We start from the raw sequence: 21,533 nt of genomic DNA, 5'->3' as shown, positions 1-21,533 counted from the left end.
TGCTACAAAATAAAAGCCACACACAATAACAAAAATTGCCAGGTGTTAGATGGAGCAATGATTTATTAAATGCCACTAATCAGCCAAAGACAACCAGAAAGACTGCTGGCTAAATTCCTGGTTGTAATGGTAAAACAGATCAGTAGGTCACTGAATGTGAACCCTAATTACTAGTAAGTAACTCATGATAGAGCTAGAAATTGAACTAAAGCTAAAAACAGAGATAGAGACAAAGACAGAACTAGAGACAGAGACAGATGCAGAGTTTGTGAGAAAGATAAAAATACAGAGATATCCATCCAAATTTAAGAAATTTGTCATTCTGAATAGTTCACTATTAGTTTCTTTTGCTTATTAGTTTAGTTTATAGGAAGGAACAGAAGCTAAAGAAGATGGCCCCATGGGTTACTCAAGTAAAAAAAAAAAGGCTACTAGATAGAAGGCAGATGTTTCAGATTTAGAACCAGAGGGAAATAGCTTAAGTAGCTTATATAAATAAATATTGAGCTGTTTGCATTTTCCACAGGTTAAAGGTATTTATCACATGCATTCGGTCTTATGTATCCTGCTATTGCTATCCCATCTCCAGGACTGGAATAAGGTTGAACTTCCAGTTCAGTATTAATTAGCCCTGAAAGCTAGCCATACTTTGAGATTCTGAGTACATATTTATTTATTTATTTATTTATTTATTTATTTATTTATTTATTTATTTATTGGTTCGGTTTATATGCCACCCTTTTCCGGAGACTCAGGGCAGCTTCCAATGCGTTAAGCAATAGCCTTCATACTTTTGTATATACCTGCTTTAGTAGGGCTTTCGCCCCCTCCCCCCAAGCGGTGTTCTTTTTATACAAAGTCAGCTTATTGCCCCCACAATCCGGGTCCTCATTTTACCTACCTCAGAAGGATGGAAGGCTCAGTCAACCTTGAGCCTGGTGAAATTTGAACTTGCAGTAATTGCTGGCAGCTGGCAGCTAAGTGTTACTTAACAGCACTTTAATCCGCTGCACCACCAAGGCTATCTGCGCCATCATAAGGAGAAGCTTTCACTTCCTTTTTTATTTCCTTATCTACAGTCATATATACTACATTTACAACAAAGTTTAGGTCTGAGAAATATTTCCATTGGATTATGACAGCAGAAAATGCAAAATTGTGTATTCAAACCATAATTGAAATGTTTGGAATACAATGAGGACAACCAAAATATTTTAGTTCAGGGGTGTCAAACTTAAGGCCCGCAAGCCAGATCTGGCCCATGGGGTGCTTACATCTGGCCTGTGGGGTCACCCTGGAAACAGCAAAGGATGCGCCTGCAGTGCCTCTCCCAGTGAAAATGGTCTTCCAATCTCCGTTTTCAGCTGGGACGGCCTCCTGCAACCCTCTGCCAGAAAAAATGTGCAGTCCTCCCAAGCTCTGTTTTTGCTGGCAGAGTTGCAGGAGGCTGTGCCATCTGAAAACGGAGATTGGGAGCCCATTTTCACTGGCACCACAGGCATCCCTGACATGAGTGACGTCAAACTGGCCATGCCCAACCTGGCCCCTTGAGGTCAAACACAAGCCTGATGCAGCCCTCAATGAAATTGAGTTTGGCACCCCTGTTTTAGATGCTCTGGAAACTTTTGTACCAGTCTAGAAATATAACAATTAAAGAGTAGAGGTGGGCAGTTCATAATCGTGTGAATTAGCTCATCACATAGTTAGGATAATTTCCTCTAGCCTTGTGCAAATGTGGGGAAATCCCCCAAAATGACCCTTCATGAAATAAAAACTATTTTGCCATTATTGGTTTACTACTTGTAGTAGCTACATTGCTGGATTTTAAACTGACTTTCAGCCTCAGGACTTGTCAACCCACTCCTTGTTCCTTTACACAGAAATTAAGTTATTCAAATTATTTCTGGGAAATACTTTGAGTCACTGTGTTTTGAAGAAAAGTAACTTTTTAATAGCAGTTTAAAGAATGCAGCGAATGTTTTATTTAATTTAAAGTGAAAATACATTACCTCTGTGATTTTTACATGTTTACATTCTGTTTTTCAGGAAAAAAAATACAATTTGCACGTAAAAGTGAATGATTGGTAAGAAGCACCAATAATTAATATCACTGTTACTTTTCATATCTGGGCTGCCAGATAGCCCTGAGGTGTTAAAGACTGCACAAGGCAAAAGTGGGGTTAGTAGTAATTGAGTACAAATTTCTAGGAAAGCAGATAATCAAATAAGATAAAGTTAAATACAACATAGTCAGATTATTTTTTGTACTGTATAGAAGAATTGTAAAAAAACTAGTATAATAAACAATTGACAAAATTGTGCACATAGTGAAAAAGGTTCATGTACCATTTTTTTTAAAAAAATAAGATCTTAGATGCTGAACCACCAACATATACCAAACAAATCAAATAAAGAAACAGACATTCAAATTAAAAATAGTATATTTTAAATTTCTAAAACTGCTGAAATATTTAAAATCCCAAGAGAACAAAAAAGAAAAAAAAAAGAAAAAAAACTCTTACAGCTCAACTGAAAAGTAATTTCAGAGTCGTATTAAAGCAAAAATAAGTACGCATTTTATTTTATGAATACCTAACACCTTCAGAGGTTAAGAATGATTCAACATTAAATCTTCATTAATAAATTATATGGCCAGGAAGTGGACCTAATCCAAGGTTAATGATCTCAGGAGAGAGACTTTGGGAAAGAGAAACATTTCCCCCAGAACCTCACTTTCCCCTTTACTCTTTGGGTTACTTTGTATGAAGAAAGGACATATAGAATCTTCTTTCTTGCTGAAGGAAATAGGAAGTGCCATGTGTGGACTTCCTCACATGAAACCTTTTTAGGTTGGATAAAAGAGAAGAAAGTTTCATGGAGGGGGAAATGCAGCAACTGGATGCAGAAATGTATGCACCACATCCAGCCTCCCCCCCGACACTTCTTTTATGTGCTAGTAATATCAAATTGTATCTATTAATGTGTGCCATTCCTAATGAATGTTACTAAAATCAAATAATAAATTATGAAGCATTCACTATAGGTTAACACCATGGAGCCTTAGTTCACATGTCTCTTAGATGCAGGGCAACCCATTTTTTTCTACCCGATTCCATTCTGAAAAGATTGTGAAGAGGGAATTCCTTTTTCATTACAGGAGGCCATTTTGTCAATCTTCTTAAGGTACCTGTTATGATGTCTGTACCTGAGTGCTATCTAAAAGTACTTTTGAGATGTGCAGTGTATTGTGTGGAATACCTGAACAGTTAACAGCTATTTCATAGATTGTGACAGTGATCGGTCACTTTAAATCAGAGCTGTTAAGCTCACGGCCAGTTGGCCGGATGCATCACACGTTGGCCACACCCACACCTGGTTTAGCGAAGGGGAAAGAAGTCCCGATATGTCATGTGATGCCTCTGTGACAATGCGAGTTTGACATTCTTGCTTTAAACCATCTCTTGTTTTATTACATTTTTGTGTGATCATAGGTATCTTGTATATTGAGATAAAGTTTCTAAATTCTGTTTTATGTCTTAGTAATTGTTCCTGCCCAGGAGACCTAGATGTGCGCTTGGGATATGATCTCTGTTCACAAGAGCAAGAGTTCTTGTGTAAGCGAAAAAGAATTGTTGCTCAAGCTTTGAAGCAGGTTCTCCAGCTAGATTATGACTTGCAAGATCACGAGGTATGTGGGTTGCTGACAGATGTTTCTTAACATTAAAGAAAATCAATTTATTCTATTTCCGACAAGTTTTCTCTCAGTCATTACCTATGCTTATCAGTTTTGGATTATCTTTGTTGTGTTTTTATCATTTTTTTCTGAATTGTTTAATTTATTACTGCAATCTGGGTTTTTAAAATAAGAAATGAGATATAGATATATACATCTTTCTAATAATTAAACAATAAACTTTCTTTGAATGTATTTTACTGTTATTTGAAGGAACAAGTTCTCAAGAACTGACACAGTGAGTGTTGTTTTTGGTGTTATAAAAAACCTGAGTCCCCTTTTTTCAAGTGACTGAATGCCAAGGATATATACATCTTCTTTAGATATTCAAGTGTTTCTCAAATTTGGCAACTTTAAGATTATCTGGACTTCAATTCCCAGAATTCCCCAGCCAGCATGTTTTAAGACTGTCAAATTTGAGAAATCTGAGGTAGAACATATAAAGGGGCACTCAGGTAAGTGCAAGGCTGACCCTTGTCCTCCAAATACCACACATTTATTATCCAGGTTCTATTTTGTGCTTATTTTTTATTTGCCATGTCCTTGTTTTCCCAGGTTCCTGTGGTGGCAATCATGACAACTGGAGGTGGGACAAGGTCATACACAACAACATTTGGCTCTATAAGAGCACTCAAAAAGCTGAATATTATGGATTGTGTAACATACATGTCTGGCTTGTCTGGAACTTCATGGTAAGTAAAAATTCATGATAGATTGTTGGGAATAATTTAATACAAGAGAAGTAACATGGTAATACTTCTAACATTGTTGTGGATTTACATAAATCTATAGTAATGCTATGTAGACATTCTTATATTCGTATCATCTTATTGATTATGAATAATCTCACTTTTATTTTTCTCCTCTGCTTTTATTATACAGTGTGTGCAACAACTTCCAATCTCTTTGGCCTCTTTATTTCTATAAGAGCATTTAAAGCATTTATTAATGCATCAAATAACTTCATCTGCATTTTTCAAATAGATGCATATACACGACTACTCCACAAATGCTAGCATGCTAAATTTTTTGTATCTTCGTGTTGTGTATCTTATTAGAATGGCCAATGCACATTTTCCTCTATGTAGCTTTCTACACCAAAAACAGTCCAACTTTTCCAAATCTGAGAAAGTGGTGTGGCTAGGAACGTCCTGTTGGCTTCTGCTGGTTGGTCAGTGCTAGCCTGGGACCAGTCCAGGGGTGAAATGCTCTCAATTTGGACCGGATCACCCGATCCAGTAGCGATGGAGATGGGTGGTTTGGAGAACCGGTAGCAAAAATCCCTGCCCCCCCCCCCCACATTGCCCAGCTGAGCCACGCAATCATCAGAGGCTTTTTTTTTTAATTTTTAAAAGCATTTTTTTCTACAACCTCTTTGTCTGAAAAAATGCTTTTAAAAGTAAAAAAAAAAAGCCTCTGATGATCGTGCGGCTCAGCTTGGATCATCAGAGGCTTTTAAAAGCATTATTTCTACAACATGAAAAAAATGTTTTTAAAGGGAAAAAAAGCCTCTGCCAATCAGGTAAGTCAGCTGGGATCATCAGAGGCTTTAAAAGCATTTCAGCCGAAGAGGTTGTAGAAAAAATGGTTTTAAAAGTAAAAAAAAAAAAAAGACCCACTCAGTCATATTACCTCCTCCCCACCAAGCCACGCCCACAGAACCGGTAGTAACAAATTTTACATTTCACCACTGGACCAGTCATTCATGGTTGTGACTTTTGTAGTAAACTTCTGAAATCCTATGGGTCACTTCAAAAATGAATTGGTAAAGAAAGCCCAAAATAGGATGATCAGTCTCAGACATACATAATACTCTCATAATCTGGCACCTAATTGTTTTAAAAACAGTCAACTCCTTCATCTAGCAATTGTTTACATTTAGAAGCACTATTATTCACTCTGTCAATACATATGGAACTATGAGACTTTCTCAATGATCTTTTAAAGATCTCTGTATTTTAATCAAATATGGATGTTTTTTGTGTTTATGCATGTTTAAAACCAAATTTGTATTTTTATACTGGTCATTTTCATTTTATTAGATAAGTGTATCGCTATGTAACTTTATAGATGTTTTATTATATAATATAGTATATAGATGTCATAATATATAATATATTATATAGATGTCTTTATTATTTGTCTTTATCCTTAAATCATTTAAGTATTTTCAAAAACACTAGTAGCATTATAGAGAGCAATTTTGCAAGTCTGAAAAACGTCTGAACAATATGAAAGATTGCTGGCTTATTCAAAACTATCTAATTTTATATGGAGCTGTGATAGGCCAACCGTCCAGTTGAAATGAGACATTTAATGTAGGAATCCTTATTAAAATTTTCAATCAGATTTTCACTGAATTTATCCAGTGAAAGGGACTCTGCTTCTTCTGCTGAGTAACTGCTGAGTTACTCATACCAATGGGAAATTATTTTCCTAATATCTAGCCACATCTATAAACCCAAATTGTAGTTTGTTGGCATAAACTTAATGAGAATTTGACTGAAGAAACACTGCGGAGAAATTAGAAATGTATTGCTGCTAGTCTCAGAGTATCGTTTTATACACGTTTGTAAGTACTTTTAATTTTTGGTATATTTCTCTTTGATTGCATTGTGTGTTTTCAGGGCCATGGCACATCTATACAGGGATGCTTACTGGTCCCAGAACGATCTACATGAAAAAATACAGGAGGCTAAGAAACAAGTGACCAAAAGCAAGTTGGAAATGTTCACCCCGAACCGTATGAAATACTACTATCAACAGTTGAATCAAAGGAAACAGGAGGGCTTCCCGACAACTTTTATAGATCTCTGGGGGCTCGTCATAGAGTATTTGTTAAATGATGGGGTATAGTCTAATATTTTTTTTTCACTTCCTAAGTATTATGGGAATTATGTTATACAAATATAAAGAGTAATGTTGTGATAATACACTAATTAGAACACCAATTGCTAGTTTATTAAATACCTCTATTTGATAAAACTTGGAAGTAAATATTCTGTTACATTAATAGTAAAAACATTAATTTGGGTTGCAAGTAGCCAAGGTGTTCTGTTTCACCCACTTATGTTCAATTGTTATATTTAGGTTTATCCTATACCGGGTTGCTTTAAGCATCTTTAATATTAAGATGATTTTCCACTTGTATTTATGTATTTTTGCTTGTTACGTTATGTACCTATTTCATAACTTTTCTGTTTTTTGTCCTTTACAATTAGAAAGATAATCACAGGCTTTCAGAGCAGAGAGAATCTTTGATAAATGGACAAAACCCTCTGCCCATCTACGTAACTATTAACATCAAGGACAAGTACAGCACTCAAGACTTCAAAGGTGACTGATAACACTAAAGAGAGAGATTGGGTTTTGGTTTTTATTATAACAAAATGAGTTTTGCTTTTACATCCATTTGGAGCCACCGAATATGAATGACAGGATTACATCTCCTAGTTATTAGCATAGATGGCAGTCTCTAACCAACCTTGGATGATCTCCAAGTAGCTAAGCAAAATCAAACCTGGTTAAGATTTAAATTGTAGACTAGGTGGCAAAATAAAAGAAATCCCAGAAGGAGGCAATGGCAAACCACTTCAGTTTTATTGCCAATGAAGTTACACCCATATTCCATGAAGTCACTAGGAGGCAAGCTTGAGTTTAAGAAAATATTTATATGAGGGTAGAGTATGTTTCTTAAAATTCACCTCCTATAGAAATCTAGCATCACAACTGGCTGCCACAGTATTGCCACTATTAACATCCATCCATTCAAAAGTCAAATATTCAAATTTTAAGTAAACATCCCAAATATTTACATCTGATTATTACTTGATCTACATACTGTTTATATTTATTTTATATGTAGATATAGAATGAGGCTGATTTTGCTTTATGAAATATGAGATCATCTATCTCCCGTATATATTTGTAATGAAGCTGATTTGATGAGATGAATGGCAGTGTTAATTTTAGGTGAGGGATCTAAAAATGAAGGCTGGAAATCCAACTATTAGTTCCACTTATTTGAAGATGCATTCTATTGAGCTGTGGTTGCATTTTACTGATATATATTTAGAAGTTATAATCAAAATGGTGGGCTTGTTTCTATTTTTTCCCCTACTTTTTTGTTTTGTTTTGTTTTGTACTTTTAAGTCAGACTTAGCAATTGTCTGAGCAAGTCCTTTCAATTTTCTTGGAAAGATTTTCAGATACAGTTTGCCATTACCTTGTTTTTAGGGCTAAGAAAGAGTAATTGGCTAAGGTCAACCACTGGCTTTGTGTTTAAGGAGGGCCTAGAACTCATAGTCTTGTGGTTTCAAGCCATAACCATTAAACCAAACTGGTTTTCTCAACATACTGTTAAGTAATTGGGCGTATAATTTCAGTTATTTCTGCCTGCCATCCTTTGTGACAAAGCATTAAAGCAGCTAAGATTTTTAAATATTATTTTGTGTATTTGCATTTCAAAAAGATATGGTTCCACTGATTAAAAAGGAAGCAAACAAACAAACAAATAAAATAGCATGAGAGTATTTCAGCCTTTGCTTTCCTAAGCAAATAAATATACCTCATATTCTCATAAACCGTAAGCTCCTTCATTTAACTGTTTGTCTATACATGCATGTAGGAAAAAGAAAGAAAGAGCCCTTTCATTAGAAATCTGGGTTTAAAAAATCTGGGTTCAACAAGAAATACTCTTTTGCTACTGAGAACCAAGAACAAATTCAAAAGCCAAGGTGGCTTACTTTTCATTATTTTGTTTGCAAGCTTTATATCCCGCCAATTTTTAATTTTTCTTTTAATTTGTTGAATTTATAAACTGCTTTTATGATCCAAGTGACTATAAGCAACAAACAACTTATTAAAGCAATGCACTTCAAATTTATTTAAAATTTAAATATATTTCAATGTAAACTTAAAATACATTGTAATTTAAACTAATTTAAACTCAAGGCAGCTGATCTTCTCTCTAATTATGCCTGTAATAATTCTGTAAAGTCTATGGTTGGGATAGAATGGTTAGAAGTTGACAGGTCCAAATTAAGCAAGCAAGCTTCAATTGTTTAGCACAATATTTAACCAAGGCATCCTATTTACATTTTAATGTCTAATTCCAGTAACATAGTTTTCTGTGTGTATATTGTATATAATTCTGGAATTTCCCACAGGACTTGAAAGAGTATATTTGTCTTCTCCTGCAACTCTTTGGATGCTGTCAACACAATAAGTTGATTCAGGATGGTGATCAATGAAAATGTTTGTATGGCCAGTAGAAGGATAATTTTAGGTTTCTCTCCCCAAATGCTGTCCCTCTTTGTCCAATGGAAATTATTTTTGCTTTTCAGGTTTCTTTACACTTGTTTACAATTAGGAGTGCTCAGGTACTATTTTTTCTTTCTTCTTTCCCCAGAATGGCTAGAGTTTACACCGTATGAGGTGGGATTTCTGAAGTATGGAGCCTTTGTGCATCCTGAGGACTTTGGAAGTGAATTTTTCATGGGCCGCCTGATAAAGAAGCTTCCAGAAACCCGGTTGTGCTATCTTCATGGTGATGTGATCAATTATCTGATAGAAATATCAAAGTATTATTATTTTGCATCTCATAGGTGGGTCCCTGATCTGATTCATGAGTTCAAGGACAGTCAACATCAAGTCCTGCAGATGTTATAGAACTCCAATCTCCATTAGGCCTAGCAATATGGTCAAAGAGATGAGGAGAGTTGGAGGACCATACATTGCCACTCTTGGCTGTTCTAAGATTATTAACATGAACCTATCAGTCTTTTTGTTTTGGACAAAATTAATTAATTATCAGAGTCACCTTGAATCTCAAGACGGGCAGCAAATAAATTTGAAAGAGGAGAGGAGGAGAGGGAGATATACATGGGAAATGTAGACTTCTGGCTTTCTTCTGAAGCCAGATTCAAGCAAATAATATAAGCTTCCAAAAGAAAATACAGGCTGAGAACATAGATGCCTCTAGGTAACCATGATAATGAAGAAATTATGATATTTATTTATTTGTGATAATATGAGTATGAGTGTCCCAGCTTTCTGCATGTGAATATATACCCAAACCTTGCAAATAAAACATTCATGAGTATGAGTGTCCTTCTACTTCCACTCAGAACATAGTAAGGTAGTAAATATTTCATTAAATATTAGCAGTAGCCTCCAGCTTGATCACTTCCTTCTGTTTACAACTGTTTACAATTCTTTAAATGCCCATTTTTCACACAGGCATTCCAAACATAAATTTAGGCAAGGTCTCTGTTATGGAGAAATCAGAAATGAAGAACTAGGGAAGAGCCAGATTCAAGTCCAGCCTCAGTCTCTGGGGTTGTTGTTATGAGTGAAGAATGGAGAAATGGCTATACATAATGCTTTGAGTTCTTAGAGAAAAGAAACAAAACTAAAACTAACACATGAAGGGAAATCATCTGGGTCAGATGAATGGCAGGACAATTCTCAACTGAACTGTTTTTAGCTTGCCAGTAAAGATATCATTCTCCTCCCCAATAGGTATGTGGAGTAGCATATTTTCACTCAACTTGTTGTATATTTGGAATAAAGTTAACAGTTCAGAAGAATTCTGGCATCAATGGACTCAAGACAAATTTATAGATATTGGTGAGTATCTTTCTTGCTTATGCTTTGTCTGAATTTCCATTGTTCAACCAATACAGTTTGGGGGAGGGGAAACCTGACAAGATTTTATAGTTGAGTTCGCACCAATGGTAGGTTGCTACCGGTTCGCCCTGGATCGGGCAAACCAGTAGCGGCGGCAGCGGGAGGCTCTGCCCACCCACCCGGACCTCTCTGTGCATGCACAGAAGCGTCGTGCATGCGCGCCCACGAGCGAACCGGTAGCGGCTGAAATTGAAAGCCACTACTGTTTCACACACTTTGTGTGGGCTTGTTTGGTTTAAGCTGTGTAGGCTAAGCCATTGTTATTTGTAAAATATGGTTTAGTGTGTTGCAGGAAGGAACTGCAGCAGCCAACTGTGGTTTTATTCAGTAAATCATAGATACACAAGCCACAGTGTAGCAGCATGTGTGAACCTACTCTATATTCAATCCAGAAATGAATTATTTTGAGGATATTTTCCTTGAAATGATTTCAATAACCACAAGCCTATCTTAGCAAAAGACACTATGGTACTGTAGTCTTAAAGGAGAACTGAACCTCATGAGAAATATAACCCTAATATCAAGACAGCCATACTGCTACTAGTCTTTAGATAGAAATGTAAAATGTAAAGTTAGAGATGGATCAGAAATGATGGCTGCATGCTTGCTAATGAAACCCAGTTGCATGCTCAGAAGGGATCAAACTGGACAAGATGGTAGACACAAAATCACAGTACAAGACCCATTCATTGTGGGTATGCATACAATGCCAATGCATGTAGAAAAGGACCAGGACTTGGGTCGTGACATTGCATTTGCGTTCTAATTCATTTTGAGCCCTCACCACAGATGTCACCAATGAAAGTGAATATATGTGTCCCAGGATAATGTTGCAGGATCCAAACTGGGTCAGTCACTGGGGCCAGAGATTTAATCATCTGAGCTTTCAGACTCATGCTGGAGTCCATCCTCAGGGAACTTCTCTCTAGCAGGGAACTTCTCTAGCAGAGTGCAGGTTGATAGAGAGAAGTTCCCTGAAGATGGGCTCCAGCATGAGTCTGAAAGCGTGGATGATTAAACCTCTGGCCCCAGTGACTGACCCAGTTTGGTCTCGGTCCCTGACCATTGTACACACATGTACCATGAGCGGGTCTTATACTGTGAATGTTTTGTTCCAATCTTGAAGCAATTTCTTCAAAACACTTCAGGTTATATATATATTTATTTTATATATTTTTGCCAAAATCCATTGGCCCAAAGGGGTCTCCAACCTTGGCAATGCTGGTTCAGGAATTCTGGAAATTGAAGTCCATAAGCCATCAAGTCGCCAAGGTTGGAGATCCCTGCCTTAGGGTGAATAACAAGAAAATATTTCCAAGTTTCAATTTACTTCTATTGTCAGAACATACAGGCTTGTTCCGAAACTGAAATGAAAATTTGTTATACATACCCTAATCTTTTTTTTAAATACTTTTTATTAGAGTTTCACAGTAGTAAAAGACATATAAAACCTTATAAAAAAGAAAAGAAAAATATACAGAGTGTGAAAAGAAAAGATTAAAAAAAGAATATTTAAAGAAGTGATTCCTGATCTTCCTTGAAACAAGTACAGGCAAATTAGTAGTTCCATACTCCCTATGAGTTTACATACATGATTGACTTGTTCCCATTGTGCATCCCTTATGTATTCATAGGTACAAAAATCATTGTCATTTCTGTCCAAATATCAGCAAAAAGTCTATAAAGGGTTTCTGGAATTTTATAAAACATTCCATATTTTAAACTTGATCAAATAAATCAATTTTAAATCCATTTCTTTTGCTTCTAAGAAGATTAATCTCTAGTTTATCAAGTGGCCATTATAGGATTGAATCTCTATCAGACTTTCCTTCTCCCATTTTATTTTCAAATTTTTAAAAAATCCATCAAATAAGTCCTTGCCTCGGTCTCTTTTCATTTCTTGGTTAATCTTCAATTCTTTCAAAAAGAGTACATGTTTGAATTAGGAAAAAAAATATCTTATCCTTTGTGCCTCGTTGCAGATGAAGACCCACACTTACCTACAAAACCCTATGAGCTAAAAAGCCGCATGTTTGTCCCACCTGGAAGTCTAGCCACGAAACTTCGTGGGGTTTTGACAGATCGCTTAGCTGTTGCTCAGTATCACAATTTTCTGAAGGGTTTTCAGATGCATGACAGCTACATGGAGGATACGCATTTTCATAGATGGAAAGGTGAACAGCCCATATGATTTCTAACCATCATGAACATGGTGTTCGGATTAGACTTTTTAAAATGTATTTCTAAATGAGTGCATTTGGGATTAAAATCCTAGGCTGGAGGTATACATTGTTGAGTCTGGGTCTGAATTTGGGTTCAAAATGCATGCCAAGGGCCATACCTTCCCAGATTAAAAACTGTTAGTAATCTGATTGCTGATTATTCTCCATATATTGTATATTATCTCCGTTCCACTGCATTAAGCAAAGTGACTAATGAGTAGCAAATTTTAGAAAAACTTTGGGACTGTGCCAAAAACGTTGTGGGAATATATAACAATGTTACAATGTTATATATCATTCATATATGCTACTTTAGGCTATGATCCAGAAGTGGACGCCCAGAGTTGCCTCGCAGTAAGATGGGCAACAAACATAATAAATAATATTAAGGTTAGAAGTTTAATGGTTTCCCCTGTCCACTTGTGACTGACTCAAGGGGATGGTGCTCATCTCCAATTCTCAGCATAGGGCATTGTTTGAGACACGCTTCTGTCATCATGTGGCCAGCATGAAAGTATGTAATGCGATAACTTTTTCTGTTGAAGTGGTATCTATTTGTCTACTCACATTTGCATGTTTTCAAACTGCTAGGTTGGCTGGAGCTAGGCAAGCAATGGGACCTCACTCGGTTGCATTGCACTTGAGTCTTGCTCTTGGGCTGTCAGCTTTCTAGCTGACAAGCCCATCATCTTACCCTTCAGATAAAAAAAAGGTTTAAGAAAAAAGATATAGCAAAGAGAAACAAGTCCACTTATCATTAGAACATAGAAACATACATTCAGAACCTTAATAAGTATTGATTTTGTATAAGCATTGAGTTCAATTGGCTTCCCATAAATGCATACATTTTAAAAGTAGTGCTGTTTTTTCTTATACCAACCTATACATACCGTATTTCAACTGCCATTTACTCCTATGCAATACTTATTGTACCCAATATTAGTAAAGTTAATATAAACATAGAATTTAACCACTGCACAATTTCTTTTGCATAGCACACTAGAATAATTTCTGGATTTGCTTATAACTCATGGTCTGTGATTGTTGAATTTTAAATTTAAATTTTAAATTTTAGAATTAAATAGACAACCTTTGTGGGGAGGAGCATATTCAACACACAGCAAATCATAAGCTATATTTTGGTACACCCGAAAGAATGAGTAAAACTCCTCAAAGAACTTTGAATTTAATGTAGTTAAATGGTAGAAAATCATATTGTTTCCAGATGTCAAAGCAATGTGTTTCCTTTGCAGCTACTACATTGGATTGTTGTCCCAATCAGCTAACAGAATATGATGATCACCTGGGCCTGGTGGATGCTGGATTTTTCATCAATACAAGTTGCCCACCACTCTTAAGGCTAGAGAGGAAAGTGGATGTCATCCTGCATTTGAGCTTCAGTGCAGGTTCACAAACATTGGTAATAGATTTTATTTATTGCTTGCTTGCTTATGTCTGATATATATATATATGGTAGAAGCTATACAATGCATTTAATAGATATAACAATCTCAGTGGAATTTGCCCAGAGGTGGAATTTTTTTTTTAAATAGTAAAAGAAAAGATTGCGGACATATCTGAAATCATACAATATTTATGCAATTGTATACTTGTGCATTCTGAAAGAATTACCATAAAGCTCAATGAGTCTGACTTCCAAATGAGAGAAGGGTTACTCTTTTAAAAGATAAAAACTGAAATAAAAGAGAGTAAACATTAGCCCTTTCAGTAAGGGGTGTCCATAGGGGGAGAGAAGTGGCCACAGTTAGAGCCCTGCTCGTTTTTTACATATATTACATATGTAAATAAGGCATATGTAAATAAGGACAAAGGCGATGGGCTTTTATTGCACAGTCACAGTCTGTGTCACAGTCACGCCTATCAACCTGGACTTTCCTGCTTCCGGTCATGAGAAAACTATCTCGTCTGCTATTAGTTGCTTCTCTCTGCTTCCAGTACTATATTATTTATTAATTTATCTCATTTCTCAAATTATACTTCCTCCTGAGGTGAGCATGGCCTCTGAAAAACCCTGAAAACATTCCTTTGAGAATTAACTTGGGGATCTCATGATAGCATGGAGCCTACTAGAAAGTTGTATGACCATTAGTGAAATGGACTCTCTGTGAGGTTGCTAGCATTTTGTTTTTTGTTTCTGTCTTCTTTATATGTTTAATTAAATGGATTCTTCCAGTGTGTGTGTGTGTGTGTGTGTGTGTGTGTGTGTGTGTGTAGGTAGGTCTTTGGTTATTCGGGTTTTCTCCCGCGTAAAATTGGAAGTGTCTTGGCGACGTTTCGACGAAGTCTCATTCGTCATCTTCAGGCTGGTGTTTTCAGCTTCGTGCTTCTAGGAGCAATGTGTGATCGCAGCTGTTTGCTCCTAGAAGCACGAAGCTGAAAACACCAGCCTGAAGATGACGAATGAGACTTCGTCGAAACGTCGCCAAGACACTTCCAATTTTACACGGGAGAAAACCCGAATAACCAAAGACCTATTTATATATTAATTTATTTATTTTTGCGATTTATATGCCGCCATTCTCTCGAAGGACTCAGGGCGGCTTACAACAATAATCAATAATACAAATCACAAAATAACAAAATAAGCTATATACAAACATCCGCGAAAACCTCAGAAAACATGTATGTATGTATGTATGTATGTATGTATGTATGTATGTATATTTCTCTTCAGCCAGGTTCTTCCTATGTAAACCAAGATTTTTTATGCAGCCCTAGTTCAGTGAAATCACAATCCACAAGAACCTGGCTAAAGAGAAATACACATAAAGCCTACAAAAAGGAAAGAAAATATATTCCCAAATAATTTTAGTAAGCATTACTGATAAAAAGAACAAAACTTAGAATGACTTAAAGAATAACTTGGAATAACTATTGTCACTTTAAATGTACATTAATTGGCATACATTAAAATGAAATTTCATTGCATACAGCTCTCAAAGGGTCACCACTTCCAATATACATAAACATGACAAAATAAAAAAGAAAGAAAGAAAGAAAGAAAGAAAGAAAGAAAGAAAGAAAGAAAGAAAGAAAGAAAGAAAGAATTATCCATAAATCCACATATATTATATGACACAGAGAAGCAACATAGTCTAGTTCGGATGTATACATGTACATGCAGTGGTGAAATCTAAAATTTGTTACTACCGGTTCTGTGGACATGGCTTGGTGGAGGGTGTAATGTGACTGGGTGGGCGTGGCCAATTTTTTTTTTACTTTTAAAATCATTTTTTTTACAACCTCTTTGGCAAAAAGGTTGTAAAAAAATGTTTTCAAAAGGCTCTGACGATCCCAGCTGAGTTGCCTGATCGACAGAGACTTTTTTTCTTTTAAATGCCTCTGCCAATCAGGCAACTCAGCTGGGATCGTCAGAGGCTTTTAAAAGCATTTTTTTACAACCTCTTCGGCCGAAGAGGTTGTAGAAAAAATATTTTTAAAAGAAAAAAGCCTCTGCTGATCAGGCAACTCAGCTTGGATCGTCAGAGGCTTTTACAGGCAATCAGCTTGGATCGTCAGAGGCTTTTAAAAGAAAAAGGGTGAGCATGGCCAGCTTGACATCATTCATGTTGGGGGAACCTGTGGTGGTCCAAGCACTCTTGCAGCGAAAATAGGCCCTTGAGCTCCGTTTTTAGCTGTGATGGCCTGAAGTCTATGTAAATCCTAAAATCAGATATTGTTAATTTTTATGATTGTATTATATTACTACAACTTTTACTTGCTGTCAGTTCTAATACTGAGATTATAAGAAGCAAAGATGTCACCATGGCCTTATTCTGTTGAGTAGTCTCACATTTAATTTCTAAATCTTGGATTTGTAAAGCCCAAACTTTCCTGTTGAACTGGTACTATATAGTTGGTGTTTTATTGTAGTGAATATAATAATATTCACAATTGTTTTCTTTCATTTTTCATAAAATCTCTTTTTTTCATTTCTATATGAGCACAGCCTCTAGAAGATGCTTGCAAATACTACACAGAACAAGGGATTCCATTTCCAAATGTTGTCTTAACAGAAGAAGACAGGAAACAGCTGAAAGAATGCTACTATTTCAATCAGTCAGATGGTTCTGGTTGCCCCATCTTGGTTTTCTTTCCATTAGTGAATGATACTTTCCAATATTATAGTGCACCTGGTAAGTTATTGGTAGTAATCAGGCAACTGGCTATGGTTTATTTGGTCATCATCATCAATATTAATTACCTTCCAATTAGTCAGTAAAGAAGCTGCAATTCCTAACCCTGCAAAATTTATCATTGACTAGATTTAGGGTCATTGTGAAGTGAGAGAGAGGGACAGATTTTCTGATGCTCTTAGTCTCATATCTTCTCGTACACTTTGACTGATATCTACCAATCTCTTTCTCTTTACCTTTCTGGCATCAAGGTTCTAAGTCTATGGACCAAGTCAAACTCAGAAGTCAATGGGCAGTGATAAAGGGAGAAGTGCATTGTTGAATTTTCTTGTCTGAACTTGAAGACCTCTCTTTGATCTCAGAAGGAGAAATCTGAAGAGGCTGAATTCTATATGACTGCAGCCTTTATTTGGCAAAAATAAGATTGCACCAATGGGTACAGGATCAAATGAGCTCATTTATATTAAGCTAGATTAAAGAATAAAGTCCAGATGCTGAAAATGTTTCATTAAATGTATTTTTTTTCCTCCTGAAATAAGCCAATAATAAAATAACCTTCCATTTTTTGTTATTTATTCTAGGCAAGAAGCGCTCCGAAGCCGATATGGCTGGTGGCAATATTGACGTTTCTACTTGCAAAACCCCATATTCCACTTACTGCCTGAAATATTCAGATGAGGATTTTGACAAGCTTGTGAACCTAAGTGAATACAACATCCTGAATAACCAGGACCTGATTTATCAAGCTTTGCACGCAGCAATAGAACGGAAAAGGCAGCACTGCTGCAAGAATTAAACTCCTTTCTATGTGTCATCATAAATGGATTGTGGTTGTCCTTTTTTTCCCTTCTCAAATTAATTACTTTCTACATTAGCAAAGCATTGTTGTCCTTTAAAGACAAACAAGTGTGTCATAGAATGACACAGCATCACCCCAGCCCTGTGGGCATTTCTGTCAATGTGTCAGTATTGTAAGCATGCCTCTTTAGATATTCAACTATAATTATGTTCATACTGTATGTGCTAAATGCATTGTAGATTTTGTCCTGACTTCTACCCATCACACCATCTGACTTAACATTGATATGTTAAGTCTGAAAAGATAGACTAATACAATTATTTGCATCCAGAATGACAGTGGAATGGGTGGTCAGGAGACAGTCTGCTGCTCAAGGCACATGCAGAATGGGAAATGTGATGAATCTTGTTACAGAACAATCCTAAGGCTTCCTCTGAATTTTTTTTCCCATTAAAAAGTACAGTTCTTTTCCTTTTTTAGCAATGTGAGCATCCTGTAATCAAACTGGAAGCTTACAGTTATTGGATAAACCTTTCAGTTATGATACAGTCTTTCTGCGAAAAGGAAAAACAGTTTAAGGTTAGCAGTCCTACTCTAGCATTGAGAATAGAGTTTTCCTTGCTAACCAAACCAAACTAAACCAAACCAAACCACACCACACCACACCACACCACACCACCGGTTGCTCCTTGTCCTGACTTCCAACTGTTCTCCTTTCATTCTAGCTTGATATAGGAACCTAAATGTACCAAGCCCTGGCTTAGCAGCATTTTAAAAGAGCAAAGTTTGACACTGTCCTTTATTTACACCAACATTTTTTTTTTTTTTACTTTGGAGGAAAAGAAGAGAATGAAGGTGAGTGAAGCTGCAGAGACAGGACAAGTCAGCCGGTTAGTGGTTTGGCACCAGAACAGACATTAAAGGGAGCCTGGATAGCTCAGCAGACTAATGCATTGCAATTTAACTCCAGCTGTCTGCAGTTAGTAAGTTCGAATCTTGCCAGGCTCAAGGTTGACTCAGCCTTCCATCCTTTCTAAGGTAGGTAAATTGAGGACCCAGTTTGTGGGGGCAATAAGCTGACTTTGTAAAAATATACAAAAGTATGAAGGCTATTGCTTAACGCATTGTAAGCCGCCCTGAGTCTCCGGAGAAGGGCAGCATATAAATCAATTTTTTTAAAAAAAAAAGGGCAGCTGCCAACCAGATGGTATTTCCCAAGGTTTGCAAATATTTAAACAGGCCTAGCTCTGCAATTAACAGGCCTATCTGTGTATCATCCATGTATGTGTATATGTGGTTGCTAGGAGTTGAAAATGATTTTCACAATTGCAATCGGAATTTCCGTTGCTAAGCAAGGTGCTTATTTATCGTGCCCAATTCTGCTATCTTTTTTCCCTCAGTTGTTAATTAAATCACTAAAGTTAAGTGAATCTGGTTCAGGATTCTTTTCCTCCTCTACCATATTAAATGGGCTGATGGATACACTTAGTTCAGCTCTTCTGCTATGACCTGTCTGACATGAGTGACGCTTCTGGTAGAATGCGTTACTGTGACCATAGTTTTCAATCTTATCAAGTGTCACAAGCCCCTCATCCAAGACAAAAGGATACCTATGGAGAGTATTTCTTGTTATGGGTAGTGCACAGCCAGATATTTAGGTTTGCCATTTTTGTCCACATATCTAGTTCTTCCCAAGGGCCTTGTTGTTATTATGACAATTGTTGTTAATATTGTAGAAGTTACTGACATGATTTTGCAATTCTAACAATGATGCTACAATGAACCATATCAGATGTTAGCGTTCCTTGATATCTGTGAACAAGTGGGCAATGGGACTTAGGAGCTATGGATGGGCAACTAGAACCTAGCCCTGTAGGCAGTGGTGAAATCCAAATTTTTTTACTACCAGTTCTATGGGCGTGGCTTGGTGGGCGTGGTGTGGCTTGGTGGACATGGCAGGGGAAGGATACTGCAAAATCCTCATTCCTTCCCCACTCCTGGGGGAAGGATATTGCAAAATCTCCATTCCCACCCCACTCTGGGCCAGCCAGAGGTGGCATTTGCCAGTTCTCCAAACTACTCAAAATTTCCGCTACCGGTTCTCCAGAACCTGTCAGAACCTGCTGGATTTCACCCCTGCTTGTAGGATTAGTAGAAGAACAACACCAGATAAAACAAACATGTCTTTGAAAATTACATCATGGGCTGCTATTATAAACAAGAACCAACAAACAAAGGTGTTTAAAGTGAATGTTTGAACATTGGAAAATAATTTAACCAGACTCTAATATTATTGAATAACAATTAGCAGACTTGAGGAGATGCATTACCAGAAATAAAATATTCAGCGATGCAGAACTGGAAGAGATTCAGAAAAACTGTGAAAATTGAAGACTCCAAAACAATAGTAGAATAGTAGAAGAAACTCCAATAGTAACAGTTGCAAATATAAAGGAAAAAAACTCACATTAACTAGAGAAATGACAATTTGGAAGAAGTAATAATAAAGCCAGTACAGATTAACACTGAAATAACCTATAAACTGACCTCTCTACCCCACCCAACAAGTAGAATTAGAAGATTATGGCATATGTAGAATTATGACAAAGTGATAGATGCCAGAAATGATAATTTATGATTAGTGATAAGACAAAGACTGCCAGCATTGAAAGTAGTGCCCCCAAAAGACAAGATAAGGAAAGAACAGAAGCAAGTAATTTAAAGAGCAAAAATGAAAGACTTAAGGTTCAAGACAATCCTCATATATAATATTGGCTTAGCACCAGAAAAATGAAGAAACTTTAGGAACCATAAAGCAACAAATACTAGCAAGACTGGAGAAAATTTAATGGAATGAGGCATAAGTCATTCAGTTTAAGTAAAACCAGGTATTAGAACAAAAGACGATTCTAAATATAGACGGCATACTTATATTCAAGTATAAATGGAAATAGAAATTCTGAAAATGGAAAACAAATGGAAAAGAAAACAATCCAGTTTATAGTCAAAAAGACTATAATAGAAATGCTAGATGGATAAAGTAGTTTGAAGGTGAATTTAGTAAAAATCAAATGGATAAAATAATAATGTAGCAGTAATGATTAAAAATCAACCGAAAGGGATTAAAAATTGGACTTCTGGAAATCAATAATTACATGACTTTTGGCTCAAATATGTGATAGCTTACATATGACTGCAGATAAATATCTTAATGAAATATTGCATAAAAGAAGGCTTCAATGACTGATTAACAACTGGCAAAACTTATCTGATTCAAAAAGGCCCAGCAAAAGGGCCGACACCAGGAAACCATGCACCAATAGCATGCTTGCCTAATGTTTAAATTACTCAGAGGCATAATAACAGACAACATCCAAAATTATTTAGAAGAAAATAGTAGAATAGAAAGGAAATAAAAAGAAAACCAGTGGCACAAAATACAACTTTTGCTTGATAAAATAGTTCTAGAGAATTAGAAAAGCTGAAAAACCAGTTTACATATGGTTTGGATTGATTATAAAAAGTGTTTTGATTCATTTCCACATAGTCGGACCATCAAATGTTTGGAAGCAACTAGTGTCAGTAAAAACATTAGAATGCTTATAGAAAAAATAATGGAAGACATGTACTGTAGAAGACATGATTGCTGGTTGGAAATGATTACCCTTGTTATTTGTCATTACTATCATTCCATTTTGGTGGTCTTGAAGAAAACAAATCTTGGCTACCAAACAACAAAAAATACTATCAAATATCTCATTAGCTTTATATGGAAGATTTGAAGCTTTATGGAAAATTAGAAATCGAAATACAGACATTGATAAATATAAAGACTTTTAGCACAGATATAAAAGACAAAATTAAATGATGGAAACACCATCAAAACCATCAATACCTGGGCCATACCTGTGTCATCATACACTGCTGGAATT

At 36.2% G+C, this 21,533-nt stretch overlaps 1 protein-coding gene across 1 annotated transcript in view; it reads left to right on the top strand.

The window, feature by feature from the left end:
* LOC117665642 (cytosolic phospholipase A2 epsilon-like) overlaps positions 1 to 17,623 on the top strand; it is a 38,941-nt gene extending 21,318 nt beyond the window's left edge. Inside the window, exons 11-21 of the mRNA XM_034417783.3 lie at positions 2,047 to 2,084; positions 3,541 to 3,688; positions 4,289 to 4,425; positions 6,361 to 6,583; positions 6,955 to 7,069; positions 9,144 to 9,281; positions 10,256 to 10,363; positions 12,406 to 12,597; positions 13,899 to 14,065; positions 16,616 to 16,802; positions 17,384 to 17,623. Coding sequence (XP_034273674.2) covers positions 2,047 to 2,084; positions 3,541 to 3,688; positions 4,289 to 4,425; positions 6,361 to 6,583; positions 6,955 to 7,069; positions 9,144 to 9,281; positions 10,256 to 10,363; positions 12,406 to 12,597; positions 13,899 to 14,065; positions 16,616 to 16,802; positions 17,384 to 17,598 — 1,668 coding nt within the window. The 3' untranslated portion in view covers positions 17,599 to 17,623. The remainder of the gene's footprint in view (positions 1 to 2,046; positions 2,085 to 3,540; positions 3,689 to 4,288; positions 4,426 to 6,360; positions 6,584 to 6,954; positions 7,070 to 9,143; positions 9,282 to 10,255; positions 10,364 to 12,405; positions 12,598 to 13,898; positions 14,066 to 16,615; positions 16,803 to 17,383) is intronic.
* Positions 17,624 to 21,533: the final 3,910 nt, after the last annotated feature.

Source organism: Pantherophis guttatus, chromosome 1, assembly GCF_059756535.1.
Source record: "Pantherophis guttatus breed Tessera chromosome 1, ASM5975653v1, whole genome shotgun sequence".
NCBI classification, from domain to species: domain Eukaryota; kingdom Metazoa; phylum Chordata; class Lepidosauria; order Squamata; family Colubridae; genus Pantherophis; species Pantherophis guttatus.
The sequence above is the reverse complement of the archived record's forward strand: the minus strand, read 5'-3'. Positions and strand labels throughout refer to the sequence as shown.